Genomic DNA, 18,368 nt, shown 5'->3' with positions numbered 1-18,368 from the left:
AAAAAGCACATTTATTGTAGCAGCACCTGGGGCCCTCTGTGCCACCTCTGCCTTGGCCTCCATGGCAGACCTGAGCTCCCCAGTGAGGACTGGGTGGGATCCCCCAGAGAACATCAGCACCGTAAGCCGTCTCTGCCAGGAAGGCTTGTCTCGCGGGGACAAAGGCCTCTGGCTTCCCTCCCTGCTGACAGCAGCAGACTACAGGGGTGACCAGCCCTGCTGGGCCTCCCACTTACGGGGTCCATCCCCAAGGACACGGGGAAGGGTTCCTGGCGTGATGAACACAGGTGGCTGGGGGAACTGCTACAAGCAGGCCCAGCTTCATTTTTAAGAGCTGTTTCAGGGCCTCAGAGGGCAAGAGGTCAGCCCTGGGGAATCATCTGAGATTGGCCAGCAAAGGCGCTGGGGATGGAGTCCCCCCTCCTCCCCTGTACATGTGTGGGACACACACAGATGCTGAGACCGCAGTGACATCTGACCAGCACCCTCCTGAGGAGATGTGGTTGATGCCAGGCTGCCAGCTGGGCTCGCAGAGCCGCTGGGCCCCCCACGGTTGAGCAGACAGCACCGAGACCCCATCACAGGCCAGGCTCTGGATCGCGTCCCATCCTCAGGGCGTCCCAGGCGGCTCTCCTTTACGTAAGGCCCGTGCGGGCTGGGCGGCAAGTGAGGCTCAGTGGGGTGAAATGAGTAGCCCAGGGCCCCGCGGCTGGAGGGGAGCAGAGCCACCCAGGAACCCAGGTCTGCCCGGCTCTGCGGCCCGCGCTCCTCAGCACCACACACTCCGCTCAGCTGGGAGAACGGACCCACAGAGCGTGGCAGGTGGCCTCTGACCCAGCCCCCCCCCCTTGCAGCCACCTTCCTCTGCCCACGCGGGAGTAGACTGTGTCTGAGCCTGGCAGAGGCTGCTTGGCACGGGACCTCAGCTGAAGGAGGTGTCAGCTCATTCTGCCTCCACCGGCAGAAAACTTGGTGGGCCCACTGAGGCGCCGCAGGCCAGGCTGTGTGGTTGTCCCCTTAACCACACTTGAGGGCAGCCAATGCCAGGGAGATGCAAAGCTGGGGCCCTGGGTATCAGTCGGCTTCTTGGTAGAAACAGGGATGAGGATGAATCGTGTAAAGGTCATAGGAGGGCACCCCTGGCCTGGGGGTTTATGTGTCAGGCACTCCTCCTCCGGGAAGCCCTTCTAGGGCTCTGGGTGGCAGCAAGGAGCCAGGGCAGGCAGAGGATGCAAGGCGGTGTCCAGGCAGATGGTCCAGCCAAGGCTTGTGGCAGAAGGGGATGGGCAAGGCCACAGAGGGATGCCAGGACACCAGAACTACACGGTGTCAGGTACACAGGCCTGCAGCTTTCACCACGGGTGCAGGGGCAGGGGGCTTGCTGTTAAGGACAGAGTGCAGGGTCAGATCCTGTCATGCCCTTGGTATCCCAGAATGCCAAAGGGTGGGGGGAGTGGCCTGTACATCTTCCACAGATAAGATTAAGTCGGCTCTCTGGTGGCAAGTGACAAATCCCAGCTCCAACCAGCTTAAGAAAAAATTTTTTTTAATTTATTCACTCTTAAAAAGTACACATACAGGTTTGGCTTCAGGCAGGGCTGAATCCTGATGCTCAAACGATGTCATCAGTGATCGGTCCAGGAAGTCTCTCCCAGTGTGCTGGCATAGGTGGCCTCCAGCAGCACAAGGTGTGCCATCACGCAGTCAGAGCCACACCAGTGGGAAAGGATCGCCACTTACAAACAGTAACAGGCAAAGGCCTGGAATTTGGGTCTCGCTAGCCCGGCCCAGGTCATATGCCCAACCCTGAGCGGCGGCAGGCTCTGACTGGCCAGGCCTGGGTCACGGGCCCATCCATACGGCCAAGGGTAGACGCTGCCCATACGGTGCTTGACACTGACCAGCTGGAGACGAGGGTTCCACCTCCCTGGGGCCTTGGCGGCAAGGCAGGCTGTCAGCCTCGCTCTGCCCCAACCCCCAGATCAACGACGAGACCGAGCTGGAGGCCTTGTGTGCCGAGATCGCCTCCCAGCATCTGGCCACCGAGAGCCCTGACAGTCCCAACAAGCCCTGCTGCAGGTTCACCTACCTGACCATGACGGGCGAGGAGGTGGAGCTGTGCAGCCGCGGCCGGCACATCCCTGTGGCGTGAGTGTGTGCGTGGGGAGGGGTGGCCAGGGTATGACAGCGGCAACAGCACGAGGGAGGGCCTAGGTCAGGTGACAGGTGGATTTTACCAGGGGGAGGAATACGAGGCAGGGCGTTGGGTGCAAAGAAAAATGATCCTCAGTTGAAGGATTTCATTAAAGAAACAACGGCTCTGAGGTAGGTGACACCAAGGCAGGGAGGAATGAACTAAGCTGCCAGGATGGGGACAGCCTGGTGTGGTCCCAGACTGAGAAGGAACAACCCCATCCACCTCTTCGGAGTCCTCCCTCATCTGCGCCCCCTCGCCTGGGCAGGTGGGAGAACAAGGACATCTATGCGGCGGCCATCCGGAGCCTGCGGCTGCGGGAGCTGCAGAACACGGAGTGCGTGACGGCGGTGCGGGCCGGCCTGGGCTCCATCATCCCCCTGCAGCTGCTGACCACGCTCAGTCCGCTGGAGATGGAGCTGCGCACCTGCGGCCTCCCATATATCAACCTCGAGTTCCTGAAGGTAGGTGGGCGCCAGGCCTGCCATCCCTGGTCACCTGTGGTGTCTATGTAGGCAGCAACCCTGGCCTGTCTTGGCACTCTGTCCTCACCACAGACCCATGTCATTGTCATCTCCCTGGTCCACAGCCTGCATGCTGTCCCTGCTGCACCCTGCTTGGGGCTGGGCCTGCCTGCAGCCCCCAGGGCTGGGAGGCCCCTGGGTAAGCAGAGGCCCCGGCCTCCTCACAGCTGGGGGCCTCTCTTCCCAGGCCCACACCATGTACCAGGTGGGGCTGATGGAGACAGACCAGCACATCGAATTCTTCTGGGGGGCTCTGGAGATGTTCTCCCAGGAGGAGCTGTGCAAGTTCATCAAGTTTGCCTGCAACCAGGAACGCATCCCGTTCACCTGCCCGTGTAAAGATGGCGGCCCTGACACAGCCCACGTGCCCCCATACCCCATGAAGATCGCCCCCCCAGATGGCACAGCAGGTACTGCCCTCCTGGGGCCATGTTGCAAGTGGGGACACACAGGTCCTTCTCTGTTTGGAGCTGGGGCTGCCAGGCTCTGCATGAGGGACAGAGAAGAATGAGCAGGAACCCTGCACACCAAAACCCAAATAGAAATGAAGGGGCCAGGGGGAACAGGCCATACAGGCCTGGTGTTAACATATCTTCTGAGGTTTTAAAAGAAGCTGAAAGATCCAGAACTTTTTTAACCTCCCAACTTTTAAATACAGAAAGATAATTCAATTTAAAAATCAAAACTAAACACTTTGCTGACCAAGCAAGCCTGTGTGCAGCAGGGTTCCCACCCAGCTCAGCAGTGTGGCTACCTGTGCAGTCCAGTGGTTGCACGTCTGCCCTTTCTTCCTGCAGAATCCTGTCCTGCCCGGCCCTGGTTCCTGGCCCTCGTTCCCCTCCTGCCGGGTCCCGGGATCGGCTCGGAGCTGCCCAAAGAGGCCAACCTGGAAGCAGCAGCAGGCCAGGCCTCCTTGGGACCCTAGCAGAGCCGTAGGCCCCAGCCTCTGACTTTGGCCCGATGTTTCTCTGTAGGTTCTCCAGACTCACGCTACATCCGAGTGGAGACCTGCATGTTCATGATCAAGCTTCCCCAGTACTCCTCTCTGGAAATCATGCTGGAGAAACTTCGTTGTGCCATTCACTACCGTGAAGACCCCCTAAGTGGCTGATGAAAGGGAGTCCCAGAGTTAGGCTGTCACCGAGGCACCCACTCTGCCGGCTTGGGAAGCCTGCCACTGCGGGCATGTCCCTCCGGGGCCCTGCGTGAGGAGTTGGCAACATTTTGCTTTTCCAAACTTTCGTCCATGTTCCAGGACCTCCTGGAAAACTTAACCTTTTGTATTTGTACGTTTTGTGATGGGTTGGTTCTTTTGCTGCCTGTTTGTGGTCTATTTGTAGGATAGTTCAGTTCCCGGACAGTTTGTGTCTAATTTGATCTTTATGGACATTGTCCCCCATGGCCACCAGATTCTGATGCCATAAGGCCCCAGTTGGTTCCTCATCACAGAACAACCAAGCAGGAGACTGGGGGTGAGATGACCTTGGCCACAGAGCGCCCTGTTCTTTCTGCAGAGCATCTCCACAAACACGCCTGTGGCCAGCCCTGCCCTCCCACCTCGAGCTGGAGTTTCTCCCAGAGGCAGCTCCTGCAGGCCTCCTTCCACCTGGAGATGGTCAGGCCAGTTGCCCCAACATGTGAGAGACACACAGGGAGCTTCATGTTAATCTTCCAGCTTTAGGACTTGTTCTTGGTCTTGGTTTTTCTGAAGAAAAGCCCACACTGGCTCCCCTGTCCCCTCCCACCCATACAAGCCTATCTGCTATGTCTCTTGTGGGCCCCTGGTCTGACAGTTGTCCCCAGAGGACTCCTCAGAAGCAGAAGACTCAAGGGTTCGTTCCTGACCTTAGTTCCTAGAGACAGGCTGGCTGCATCCCAACTGCAGGAGTTGAGAAGACACTGGAGTTGGGGGACAGTGCTCAAGTGGGGGCCTTTTCTGATACCGATTGAACAGGAAAGCACACAATTCAAGCCTACCCCACTTTGTGCTCAGAAACGGCCCTTCTTCACTGCAGTGATGTGAGGGAGAGGAAAGAGCCACATACTGGTTTTTAAAAGAGCTATCTGAGGTGCTCTGCTCAGTTTGGGGTCTACTTTAGTGACTCAGACCTTCAAGTCCACATGCAGACTCCAGGACTTTGTGCCCCTCTGGTCGGGCCCACCCGGCACTCCCCTCGCTGCCTCATGTAAGTGTATGTGCCAGGGCTGAGCTGCCTCTAGGCTCACCCCCTGCCCCAGTGCATTTGTGCCCCAAATAGGTCTTTGTCCAGTGGTACTTTGTTCATGAGCAGCACATGCCATCTTGTTGGACACTGTCATTTTGGGCCTTGCCAGGTCTCAGAATTGCATCACTGTATTTATTGTATAATATTGTGAATACTGGAAGTTCCGAATGAGTGCTGTCTAGAAGGCTTTGGAGTGTGGATGCTGGTCCAAGAAAGAGGATGTGCCCTGGCCTGCTGGAAAGATGTGTGAGTTTTAGAGTTAGAGCCGTTAGCATCCATCTTCTCCTTATTATTCATAGGAAATGCATTAAGGACCATTATAGAAAAGATTCCCTGACCTAAGGACGTGATAAACCTAGGATAAATTGTGACTGCTGCATCAGTTACATTTGATGCAAGTCACACCTCTGGAGGTGAGTACCTGCAAGCAGTTCCCCTGCTTTGAAAGGAAGATGGTCAGCCCGCTGCCTCCCCGGAAGCCACTTCCCCTTGACGTGAGAGGGGGAGGGGGTCACATCCAGGATATATTCCTGACAAGGATCCTCTTATTTCATTGCTGTATAATGAAAGAGCTTCTGGAGTTATTAGAAATGATTTTTCCTCCCTGTATCTTTAAATTCTTGATTCCTTCCAATCATCATCCCTTGAAAGGACTTGTCAGCTACCTCCCCAAGAGGGGTTGGCCCATCACTTGATTAGATGACAGTTGTGAGTAAGGTATCTGCTGCTAACATGGCTGCTTTTCCCAGAGAACACATTGAGGTCCAGACCCATCCAAACCTTGGCCCTAAAGAAATGTGTGCTGTAAAGTTACTTGATGTATATTTATTATAATTATTTATGGTTGCATTTAAACTTTTCATTCAATCTGATGCTGTTTACACCATGCCGTGTAAAGGAAGCTCACTACAGGAAAAAAAATCACACCAATAAATAACCTTCATCTAATTTTGATTTACCTTAAGAGTTGTGTGATCATCTACTCTTGCTGAGCAAGCTCAAAGGCCGGACATGCTTGGATGGCTCTGATGCTTAAGTGCTGCCAAGTGGCTAGGAATTAAAGTGTTTCCAATTATTATGGTCTCTTTGCACTTGATATGATTCTTACTCCATTATGCTTACAAACTACCCATTCCCCCCACCCGACCCCTTGAGTCTGTCCTTTTCATGTAGAAATTATGATTGAAGAGATGGAAATCCAAGGTCAAAGGTAAAACTAACCCTGCATGTTCTGCCCACTCTTTGTCCTGACAGCTAATCTATGCTCTTGTGCCTGGTGTGGGGATTCTCAAGTGGACTGTTGCACTGGAAGGGTCTGGGCCATTCTTAAACCAAATATCTTCCTTTGGGAGTAAGCAATGGATTTAGACCTACTTTGCAGAAGGGAAATGCAGGAAAGAGGTAAGGACTTGGCTCATCCTGCTGTCCAGGATCAGTGCTCAGCCCTCCTACACAGACACCTCCCTCCCCCAGGGAGTACCTTGTTGTCTACACTCGGGAGAATACGACTCAGTTCTCTGGGACTTGCTTATCCCCTCCTACTGGTTCCATGGGAGTCCTCACCCAGACCCATTTTGTTCTCATTCTCTCAATTCCACCTTTCTTACACGTAATAAATGCTGACTTTAGCAGAAGTGTCCCAGATATGTCTTTGTTATAGGAAGAGCAAGGAACCTCTTGGATAAGGAACAGGCAGCTTTCCTTCTGTCTGTTGCTTCAGGGTGCTGAAAACAGGGAGCAAAAGCAACCGCTCACGGCAAAGAGAAGACCTCTGTTTAGACTTGAGAAGCCAGGGAATGGGATGCCCTAAGCTCTCTGCCCAGCTGAGCAAAGTAAGGGATCCCCTGCTCTCCACTGCTGAGGCCATCTCTGTGGGCTGCCTCTTGAAAAATAAATACATTCAAAAAATATACCATTGAGGGTCAAGTGCAATGGCTGACACTTGTAATGTCAGCACTTTGGGAGGCTGAGGTAGGAGGATCACTTGAGGCCAGAAGTTCGAGACCAGGCTGGGCAACATAGCAAGACTGTCTCTACAAAAAATTTAAAAATTAGCCAGGTATGGTGGTGTGTGCCTATAATCCCAGCTACGCAGGAGGATTGCTTAAACCCAGGAGTTCAAGGTTACAGTGAGCTATGATTGCACCACTGCACTCCAGCCTGGGCAACAGAGTGAGAGAGAACCTATCTCTTACAAAGAAAAAAAAAAGTATACCATCCAATAATGAGAAGATACTCATCCTCATTAGTCAGCAGGGCAATACTGATAAAAATCACAATGAGATATGACCCAAAGGGTCAGAAAGACAACACTATGGTTGGTGAAGATGTGGAACAATCAGAACTCTCATACACTGTGGGAATCTAACCTACAACTATTTTGGAAAACCATTTGACACCATCTACTACACATACCTCGTGGCCCAGCAATTCCACTTCTAGGTGTAAGCCCGGTAGAAATACTTACACACATTCTCCAGAAGACAGGTATGAGAATGTTCATAGCAGCACTAGTAGTCGTTGCCAAAACTAGAAACAAGTTGCAGGTCTGTCAACAGAATAAATTATTGGCGTACAATTGAATACTGTACAGGAAGGAAAATGAAGAAACCACTGCAACAACATAGATGAACCATAACCAAAATAATCAGCTATACAAATAACCTAAGGGAGCACTGAATGGTATGAGTTCTTTTAAATAACATTGACCATGGGTAATAACTGGTGGTAACAAAGCATCAAGACAATGGTGACTGTTGGCCCAGGGAGAGGGACTAGGAGTGTGAGGGAGGTGGTGGTGTCTTAGTAACATTGTGTTTCTTGGTTTGGGTGGTGGTAACAAACCTGTGTTCGTACTGAGCTGTACGCTTCCATGTACCTTTCTGTAAGGATGTTGTACTGTATAGATAGTTTCTTTAAAGTATGCCAAAATAAGAAAATCAAGAAATAAAAGCACACATTCTGTCTTTATGAAACCAAGAGAAATCTGTCATTTCAATGCAAAATTTCTGAAAGGACAGCTGATGAAAGAATGATAAATGATTTAGCCAGAGTATATCATCATAGAAAGCAAGGTTATGTGCACCCTTTTTTTAAAATTTAAAAAACTCTGCAAAGGAGAGGAATTGGAGGCCCCATGAACCAGGGAAAAACACGGATTGGAAGTCATGTAAGAAGCAGTTAGAATTGTAAGACCAGAAGTTACATTCTGGAGAAACCACCTCAGAAGCTCACAATTCTAGCCACCAGGCACTTGGAGGGAGTAAGATCAGACTGAAAATGGGGACAAATCCATCCACTGAACAGAACATCCCAGCCCCACTCACCATTCATACTCCACAATCTGAGCTAACCCAGAGAAAAGACATACATATACTGACGTCCGGGGATCTTCAGTGAAGACGCCAGCTGAATGCCCTACAGTAAAAGCCAAGAGTTGAGGAGAGCTGCTCTTACTGCCCTGCTCTGAGACAGACAGCCAAGAAGAATCAGAAGGAAAGTCTACAGCATAAAACACTAAGCCAAAAATAACTCCTAGGAAATGGACAATATAGATAATAGAAGATCCAAAAAACAACTATGCCACAAAAGTACTGCATCCACTAAATAAGAAGGAAAAAAAATAAAAGGCTATAAGCCAGGTGTGGTGGCTCATGCCTATAATCCGAGCACTTTGGGAGGCTGAGGCAGGAGGATCACTTGAGGCCATGAGTTCAAGACCAGCCTGGGCAACATAGTAAGACGCTGTCTCTACAAAAAATTTAAAAATTAGCTGGGCATGGTGCCTATGGTCCCAGCTACTTGGAAGGCTGAGGCAGGAGGATCACTTGAGGCCATGAGTTCAAGACCAGCCTGGGCAACATAGTAAGACGCTGTCTCTACAAAAAATTTAAAAATTAGCTGGGCATGGTGCCTATAGTTCCAGCTGCTCGGGAGGCAGAGGCTGAGGCAGAAGCATGGCTCGAGCCCAGGAGTCTGAGGCTGCAGTGAGCTATGATGATGCCACTGCATTCTAGCCGGTGACAGAGCGAGACTCTGTCTCAAAAAAAAACAAAAAGCTGAGAGAGGATAATCAGAAATAAGTTTAACATAAAGATGAAAGGATAAAGTTGAGAAATCTCCCATAAAGTAGAACAAAAGGACAAAGAGAAAGAGAGGAAAAAAAATGATCAGTTTGAGATGGGCAACATCCAACTATAATTGGAGTTAAGCAAAGAAAGAGAAAAAACAGGAGAGAAATTGCCTACATAATAATACAAGAACATTCTGAAAAAACCAAAGAGGACGTGCGTTTCCAGACAGAAAGTGCTAAGTGCTCTTTGAACGGAATAAGAATCCGTATCAACATACAACATGGGGCGATTTCAAAATACCAAGGATAGAGATCCTAAAAGGCTTCAAGGGAGAAAGTCAGAATGCAGGTTAGAATGGCATCAAACTTTGTAAGAACCTAGAAAGTAAAAATAATGCTTTCAGGAGACTTCAAATTCCAGCCAAGATAGATTAATAGAAAGTAGACCACTGTTCCTTAAAGTATTATAGAAGGCCAAATGTAGAAAGAATGATGCAGTTAGAAGATCACCGTTTGAATAGTAATAATTAGGGCAAGAATCATCATAGATGCTAAAAGTAGTAGTAGGTGAAGGTTTGATGAGAAACAAGATATTTACAGTCTCAAATTACCTTCCCACAAAATGCTTAATAATTAATGAGGAAAGTAGTAAATTTGCAGTGGAGAATATGGCAGACTGATGTGTCTTAACCAAGTGATCAGTATTATCACCAATAATGGGACAAATGACATTATGTGCCCAGATACGGTATGCTAAGGACACACCATCACTTCCAGCATTCCTATCAAAACTACGTAACCTCAACGTAATGGTAAGAAAACATCGCACAAACCCAAGTCATGGGATAATCTACAAAGTAACTGTCCTGTACTGAAGAACATCAAGGTCATTGAAAACATAGAAATCGGCCGGGTGAGGTGGCTCACGCCTGTAATCCTAGCACTCTGGGAGGCTGACGCCGGTGGATCGCTCAAGGTCAGGAGTTCGAGACCAGCCTGAGCAAGAGCGAGACCCCGTCTCTACTAAAAAAAAAAATAGAAATAAATTATCTGGACAACTAAAAATATATATATAGAAAAAATTAGCTGGGCATGGTGGCGCATGCCTGTAGTCCCAGCTACTCGGGAGGCTGAGGCAGGAGGATCGCCTGAGCCCAGGAGTTTGAGGTTGCTGTGAGCTAGGCTGAAGCCACGGCACTCTAGCCAGGGCAACGGAGTGAGACTCTGTCTCAAAAAAAAAAAAAGAAAACAGAAATCTAAGGAATTATTCCAGATTAAAGGAGGCTAAAGAGATGTAACTAAACGTAATGCATGACCTTGGACCAGAGGAAGTGATTTTTTGCTATAAAGGTCATTATTGGGACAATTGGTAAAATGTGAATAACCTTTTTATGTTAGATAATAGTATTATACCAATGTTAATTTCCTGATAATTGTGAATATACTAAGAAAACTTCCTTGTTCTAAGGAAATAACATGCTGAAGCATTTGGGGTTAAGGGGGTACAATGTCTGCAACTCCCTCTCAGTTCAGGAGAAAAATCAGAATGCTAAAGCAAACGTGATAAAAGTTTTAAAAAGCAGTATTGTCAAATGCATGATTTGGAAATACGGCAATGAATACGATAAGAAACAGCTTAAAAACTAAAAGCAGTGAACTCTTGAGAGGATTTTGGGAGAAGTCGACAAGGAATTAACTCTTTTTAGCTGTCCTTGACATGTTTTAGTTGCCTATAATACTTTTAAAAATATTTTCAAAAAGTATATCCATTATAAAACATTTAGAAACTATAGATTACTAACAAACAAAGTAAAATGAACCAAGCCACTACTATTTTACTCAAAGTGTAATACAAACAAAGGCTGGTGGGGAGAGTCTTACTTTCTGGCAGGTCAATCCCCACCCTCAAAAGACAGTTAAGGGCCATAGGACTATTCTCTGGCCCGCTGGGGAGAGGACTGTGGAAGCTTGCCTGGATCCTTCCTCTCACCTCTTTGAAGTCCCAGGGGGATTTCAATGCCGCCAGAAGACATCCAAGTCTCTTAGCCCCTCCAGCTGCTTTCACCTGAGACATGAAAGTCTGAGTCAACCGACCCTGGTTTTGTTTTACTGAGGTATAAGTGACATGGACTAAATAAAGCATCTAACATCCTACAGTGTATCCTTTTTTCATCCAGCTTCTTTCAAGATGATGATTCTCAGAGTCCTGGCTCAGCCAAGCATTAGCTGCACAGCCTTATGTAAATCACTGCTATTCCTGTGGCTGGTGTTCCATCTATGACATGGGGAAAATCTTCCCACCTGTCCCACCCCTACTGTTTTTAGAAGAACAAATGACCTCAAAATGACCTATGGGGCTAGATGGTCCTGGGCTCAGGTAGCAGATAATCCTCTAAGGCTCAACTACTACTCTAAGGATTGAGGCTTTTGAAGAATCTGCTTTTCTCTATTGAGTTGGAGGCATCCCCACACCTCCCAATCATCACCAGAGCTGCAACAAGCATGTCAGTTTCCTCGAGAGTCCAATCTAAGAGAAGAGGACACTAAACCTTAATGTATTGCACACTCTGAGCTGACAATGGAACTGCCAGGGTTACAGGAATCTCAGAAAAGCCCAGTCCTGCTCACCTCCCCCAATGCCCAGGGCTGACTTCAGCCCACTCTGGCCTCCCTGCATTCTCTACAGAGTGCACAGGAGAAGGATCCACAAGACTTAACTCCAAGTACAAACTTTATTTCTATTACAAGGAAGTTTAATAATAATTATAATAGTAAAATAAAAAGAGGGGTAAGGGGCTCTGACACGTGGTTTTCAGAGCAAGCATGGGGCTGAGGCAGAGCCCAGCGTGGAGCTCTCAGCTCTCCCCAGTTCCCGGTAGAGGGCAGCAAGGACAAAGGAGCCATGCTCCCCACCAGGAACAGAAGGCAGTGATGCCAGATGCCTAGGAAGCAGCTTAAAACATAGCCCTCCACTCCACTCCAGCTCGACTCATTTCCAAAGCCTCGTTCCTAACACAGCTGGCCTGAGCACTTTCCCAGAGCTCCTCCACACACGCCCAAGGCCCAGCCTAGAGTGGGTGAGGGCAGTACCCTGGAGAAGTTACCCAAAAGCCCCCAAATTTAGGCCCCATAAGGCAGAGACTCCACTTTACTAGGGGTACCAGGTTTCCAGAACCCTCTCCTCCTTCCACCAGGACCCACAGCACCAAGATGCAGTAGTGACGGTAGGTCAAAATATGGAGCCCTGGTGGCCAAGAGGCCATAACTTATATCTCACTGCTGCTAAAAGGCGGCAGCTAAGACTGAAACATTTCTCAACAGCCTCCCTGCTAACCCTCCCTCAAACCCTCAAACTTCCACAGCACAATCTCAAAAGACACAAAATGGCCATAACTTAGAAAAAGTTAAAATCCAGAAAATCTCCCCTGCCCAAAGAGCCAGAGAGGCAGGGCCTGCACTGCGGCGAGTGCTGCTGTGCACAGAAGGTAGAAACCACCATGAAGGGTCTCTGGAGACACCATTACTCTTCTTCCTCTTCCTCCTCTGCATCCCCAGCTCCCTGTTGCTTGGGGGGCTTTGCCTGTTGAACAACAGAACACAAATGATGAAGTAGCAAGTGAAAGTGCAATACTACGCCCCTGGAGCCCTGAAAATGTCCAATTTCCACAGAAACCTCCTCATCGAAAGCCAAAGGAACAGTCAATCATCCATAACCAGCCTGGCCCCAGCAACTACTGACTTCAAGAGCCACGTCTGCCCCACCCATGCCAGAGTCCTCCGTGAGTATTATGAGCTGGATCCCAGGTTACCTTTGCAGTTCTGCTGCGGTAGGTGGCAGCTACAGGGGTGACCCGGGTGTTCCTGCCACCTTCACTCCTACCACTGAAAGAAAAAGATTGGAAACTAGTTCCTGATGCCCATGAGCAAAGGTCAGAAAACTCAGAGGGAACATAAACAGCTGGTGTCAGAGCAAAAGCAGCCCTCTGCTAACAGACAAAACACAAAAAAAAACCCCATGGACAGCAAAAGAATAGTTTGGAAGCAGGTGAAAATACGGGAAAAAGCCACACTCCTCCCCTTCCCATGGACCTCAGTCTTATACCAGGCCTGGCCAGGGTGACCAGACCTTTTGCCAGTGTTCTCTTTAGCTAATCCCAAACTTCATTCCCAGGCTACTGGTACTTACCTAGCACCATATCTCTCTGCAGACTCACTGGGGAAAGAGGGCACAAGGTTTTCTGAGTAGAGATTTCGAACAGGGTGAATCACTGGAACATGGCCAGTGGCCATGGCCCCATTCTGACTGTTTCGATTCCGCCCATGGGTGACCTGGCCGTCTGGGTTGTTGAGCTTCAGTGCACAAGGAGGGCTGGGCTGGCACTCAGGTCTGGGGCCTGATGTTGATTTTGACAGTCGGTTAGAGGTAGCTGTCGTATTGTTAATGAGTCTGCTGGGGGGCAGAGGGTAGGTAGGCCCATTAGCTGTTTCCTGCTTGATATCATCCATGTAACCAGAAGACAGGTCTCCTGAGAAGAGAAAATAGTCATAGCTTTAGGGAAAAGCTTACTTTTGTTATAGTGCTGGACTTAGGGCAGGATCAAAAAAATTCTAGATAGAAGACAACTGCTCATCCCTAAAGACTGCTAGAACCCACATCTCTAGGACAGGGTTGGCAATACTTTGTCTATTCTCCACACTTATTATCTGAGTCATCAAATACAGCCTCCTAGCTATTCAACAACAGTGTGCAAGCAAATCTTGAAAATAGTTTTCTTCTTTCTTTAAGAAACAGGGTCCCACTATGTTGCCCAGGCTGGCCCCAAACCATCCTCCCACCCTGGCCTCTCGAGTAGATGGGACTACAGGTGTGTGCCACGACATCTGGCTAAAAAATAATTTCTAATTGGCTTTGTAGTGGAGACGTTTAAAAACAGTTTACTTGCCTAACCATAAGGCCCTTAAGTAATAATGTTTGAGTACCCTAAGCATATTTCAACTAGGAGAGGCCCAGGGCGGCTATAGTAAGGTCTGCAAATTATCTACAAATAATCCACTAAGTGCACAGACAGGAGACCCACAGCTTATTCTAAGCACTGATTACTAAGTGTATCTCCTGGATATCCCCACAGCCACTGGAATACAACCCACACTTGAGGGTAGCTCAGTCTAACGAGGGATCACAACTAGCCACAGGAGTATTCAGTCAGACCGTAGTGTGCTTGGTAACTCAAGACTCAGGGAACGCCCATGTTAGAGCAGCAGATGAGATGTGGTAAGCAAGCTCGAGCCAGCAGGTGAGCTGTGGCCTTGGTTCAGCTCTGGCTAATACCCTGGTGTTTGACACGCCTCCTGGGCAGCTCTGGTGAGGTCTCTCGAGGATGGGAATCCTGTCTAGGAATCCCCTCTGTCCTGTGATTGTTTGCTGTGGCTGGGCGTTGGTCACACTGGTCCTAAACAAGAAAAATCAGAATAAGTACTTCTGAACTGAGTCATTCCTGAAAAGGGGAGCAGTGGGAGGAAAACGAGGAAGGGCAGGTTGGGTGAGCACACTTCATCAGGAGGTGGACTTTGACAACACTGAGAGGAAGGTCCCGGGAACTAAGAGAAAGCACACATCTGGAATGGGCAGTCATTATCCCACTAGCACCTGGGGCATTGACAGAAGCACTTTCTGATTTGTGCAGGGATGAAAGAAAGGCTGGTCTTGGGAGCCCAGAAAAGCATTTCTATCCTTCAACAGAGTATTTCTGTGGTTGCTTATTTCCGTCTCCCCTAGAAGACAACAAGCAGTTACTTATCTACTGCTTGATCCAAAAGCAGAAAGTCTTTATTCCAGAAATGAAATGTATGATGTTCTAACAACAGCTGTATGGCATCAACTATAAACATGATCCCCATAACAAATAAGATTAGGGAGAAAATATATTTCCTGCTAAAAGATGGGACTCCTATACTACAAAAGCTGAAAAAGGACTTCAGATTGTCTAGTCCAACGCCCTCATTTACAGATGTCCCCAGTGAGGCGGAGAGGACCTATCCAAGGTCAACCATAGGGCCAAAGCCAGAAGTAGGCCCTCAGGTGTCCAGGAATGCAAGTCTCAAATGCCACCGCAACAGCAGGAACCCACCTAGTGAAGAGTAGAATGCATCAGTGACCTGAAGGAAAGTCTCATCTAAACTCTTATGGGCAAGGCTTCCAGGCCTGCTCAAATAGAGTCCTAGCTCTTTGGTACTCAGCTAGTGACATGACAGTGTCAGCTGCCAGAAGGTAGAGAAAGTCTAAAGGTATTGTATACCCCAGATAGCTCACAAAAACAGAGCATGACCAGAAGCCAAGTGTGTGGATCCCTGGTTAGGTTGGAATGCAACTTAAAGGCTAAAGAAGTGGGGGAGAGACAAGGAAAAAAAAAGAAAAAATGGCTAAAGAAGTATTCTTGGCTCTAGAAGCCTTAGGTTCACTCACAGAGAATCAGCATAGAGCCAGGTGGACAGGTCCTCCAGGGACTCTTACCTGGTGATGGAACAGAACCTCCTCTTCAAGCTGTACCCCACAGAATTCACACGGGATGATGACAGTGTCCTCCACAGAGGGTGAATTGCTCAGACCCATCAAGGAGTCTAACTGGTTACTTGCAGCCTGCTGCAGAAAGTTCTGGAAGATAACGTCAGGTTCCTCCACCCCTCTGGGGGAAGAGCTGCCAGTATTGAATGAAGGTAAGGCACATGAAGGGTTACAGCTTGTCTGTCATTCAAAAAACATACGTTAAAAAAAAGTCAGATGTTAAGGGAAAAAAACTACATTCCTAAAACATTTTCTAGAAGTCACAAAATTTTAATAATGCTTAATATTGGGGAGAGGGGCTAAAAAGGGTCAGGGGAATCCACATACAACATTCACTTTACTTTTAAATATTTCTGTGTGTGGTATTTTAATTTTTTACTGTGTGTTCATGTGATTTTTTTTTTACATGAATTTGAAAAGATTCGAGATGCTTCCCACAGCCATACAGTAAAAGAGCTCAAATATTCTTTCTTATTCTTGTTAATGGATTTCATTATGGTGCTCCCAAAGCAAAAACTGTCCTCAAATATTGTATTATTCCATCTATGGAGGGAACGTATATTTCACCACCCAAAGCACTGGGTCTACTTAGCAGTTGTGGAAATACCAGATAATGCCAAACCAAATCAGACAGAAAGTGTGGAGGGAAAAAGTGGTTCCCTCCACCAGGTAATCCTCAAACATATAAGGCTATTCTATAACCATTCCTAAATGTCTCAAGAACTTTCAAACATTCAAAAAATACCTGACACCTTTCATAACCAGGTATTGAGAGATTTAGAAACTAGGAAAACCCAGAACCTGCCCTCAAGGAACTTAGCCTAGTGGCACAGACCAACAGAGGATGAGGAGACCATATCACAGGGTGACAAGCTGTAAGAGAAGTGGGCACAACTTTTCGAGAACACATAGGTGGGACTCCTGACCTTGTCTTCGGAGTATCCCTCAGGATGGTTTCCAGAATGTCTGAACCAAGTCTATAAATAGGGGTCTATGTTGTTGGGTGTATTAAGGAGGCAGGGGCAGGTCATGCACATTCCAGGCAGAGAAAGTAATGTGCAGAAAAGACCCTTGACCCTTCTAGGGAACTGCAAAGACATTAGTACAGCTCCAATAAATCAAAATGTGGCACGAGATGAGACCAGATCATAAGGCAGTCAGCAGAGATGTTCACTAGTCACCAGTGTATGGAGGGTCTGCGGGCACGAGAGCACTAAGTCTGCTGGAATGAGCATTACTTTTTCTAAGAGGGTACAAGGATCAGTTTTCATAGCCATGTGTCAGTCACACCATGGTAAAAAACACAGTTGCTATTCCTACTGCAAGTATTGTATTAAAATGGTTTGTTCAAGACCTCATGTGGCCTGTAACACCAACTATGGCCTGCACACATTCCTACTTAAAGCCCTCAAGTAATTCACAACACACCTGATGGTCAATCAGCAGTTCCTCTGGGTAGAGCTCTTCACAAAATTCACAAGGCAACATGGTCTCGTCAGCTGCACCTAGGTATCAGGCCACGCAGTCAGACTCAAAATGAACAAAATCAAACTTGATTTCAACCTTTTATCCCCCCGTGGGTTTTTATACATAAAAGTTTTACTTGGTTTGACATTTCTTAGATCTAGCAATTTGTGGGACTGCAAATTCTCAGAGGGAAACCATCTAAGAAACAAACCCTAGGCAAAAACTTCCATTATGGAACAAGAAATTTACTTGATACCAATTTCCTGAGCAGCAGTGAAGTAGTAGTTTACCTCCTACTCTAAGGAAGAGATTTGAATAAATAATAACCCAAGGCACTAACCTAAGTGTTTTCCATGCATTATTTCAATCCTCAGGAAAAAGTTATGAAGTAGATCCTACATTATCATCCCCATTTTACAGATGAAGAAATTAAGGCTCATTGGTACTGGCAAACAAATATCCTGAATATTCCTCCCCATGAAAAATACCCAAAAATGCTACCTGAAATTAACTTAAGTGAATAAATAGATTTTAAACCCAAGATTCCAAAACACAACACCTTCAGTAAGATTGTTCAACAAATAGGAGGGTGAACAATGGGAAGAGATAGGGAAATGTGCCTATCTAGGTTTCAGCTCTGGGTAGAAGAGAGAAAAGCTCTTAAGCAACAGTAAATAGAGCTTGGCCATAACATGGGTTTAAGGTCAGAAACCATGTTTATGTTTTTACATTCATATTTTCACATAAATTCACATTTATGATTTTTAAAAGTCTAAGCCAAAAATTTAAAATTACCTCTATTGGCAGTATCCTTAGGTGCCCACCAGAAGTATATATAAATCCTCTCAGAGGAACATGCCATAAAACTTAATGTTAACAAACATGCACACACACACACACACACACACACACACACACACACACACAGCAACAACACTCCATGATGGGAGTAGGCAGAAACAACAAATAGCAAAAAAAAATACTCCGGATATTGGTATTTTCAGACACAAAAGAAATATAGGTATATTTAACATGTTAAAAAGGAAACTGTAATATGACTAAGGAACAAAAGAGTATTTAAAAAATGAGGCACAATGAGGAAAGGAATTAAACAGAACTCAAATAAAATAGTAAATATAATCACTCAAGTAAAAACCTCAATGGACATGTTAAACAACAGATGAGAAATAAAGAGAAAATTCGGGTGGCCTGGGCATGGTGGCTCACACCTGTAATCCTAGCACTCTGGGAGGCCAAGGCAGAAGGATTGCTTGAGCCAAGGAGTTCAAGTCCAGCCTGGGCAACATAGCGAGACCCTGTCTCT

At 47.6% G+C, this 18,368-nt stretch overlaps 2 protein-coding genes across 2 annotated transcripts in view; one reads left to right on the top strand and one right to left on the bottom strand.

The window, feature by feature from the left end:
* Nucleotides 1-6,019, top strand: part of HECTD4 (HECT domain containing E3 ubiquitin protein ligase 4) — a 197,294-nt gene extending 191,275 nt beyond the window's left edge. The window contains 4 exon segments of the mRNA XM_012663419.1: nucleotides 1,982-2,148; nucleotides 2,463-2,658; nucleotides 2,906-3,128; nucleotides 3,693-6,019. Coding sequence (XP_012518873.1) covers nucleotides 1,982-2,148; nucleotides 2,463-2,658; nucleotides 2,906-3,128; nucleotides 3,693-3,829 — 723 coding nt within the window. The 3' untranslated portion in view covers nucleotides 3,830-6,019.
* A 5,711-nt stretch (nucleotides 6,020-11,730) lies between these two features.
* The window catches only part of TRAFD1 (TRAF-type zinc finger domain containing 1), a 25,204-nt gene continuing 18,566 nt past the window's right edge, over nucleotides 11,731-18,368 (bottom strand). Inside the window, exons 5-10 of the mRNA XM_012663533.1 lie at nucleotides 17,006-17,082; nucleotides 15,527-15,757; nucleotides 14,345-14,465; nucleotides 13,202-13,541; nucleotides 12,825-12,897; nucleotides 11,731-12,595 (exon numbers count right to left, since the gene is read on the bottom strand). Coding sequence (XP_012518987.1) covers nucleotides 12,536-12,595; nucleotides 12,825-12,897; nucleotides 13,202-13,541; nucleotides 14,345-14,465; nucleotides 15,527-15,757; nucleotides 17,006-17,082 — 902 coding nt within the window. The 3' untranslated portion in view covers nucleotides 11,731-12,535. The remainder of the gene's footprint in view (nucleotides 12,596-12,824; nucleotides 12,898-13,201; nucleotides 13,542-14,344; nucleotides 14,466-15,526; nucleotides 15,758-17,005; nucleotides 17,083-18,368) is intronic.

Source organism: Propithecus coquereli, unplaced genomic scaffold (assembly GCF_000956105.1).
Source record: "Propithecus coquereli isolate 6110/MARCELLA unplaced genomic scaffold, Pcoq_1.0 Scaffold81, whole genome shotgun sequence".
Taxonomy (NCBI): Eukaryota; Metazoa; Chordata; class Mammalia; order Primates; family Indriidae; genus Propithecus; species Propithecus coquereli.
This window is presented reverse-complemented; position numbering and strand designations above follow the sequence as displayed.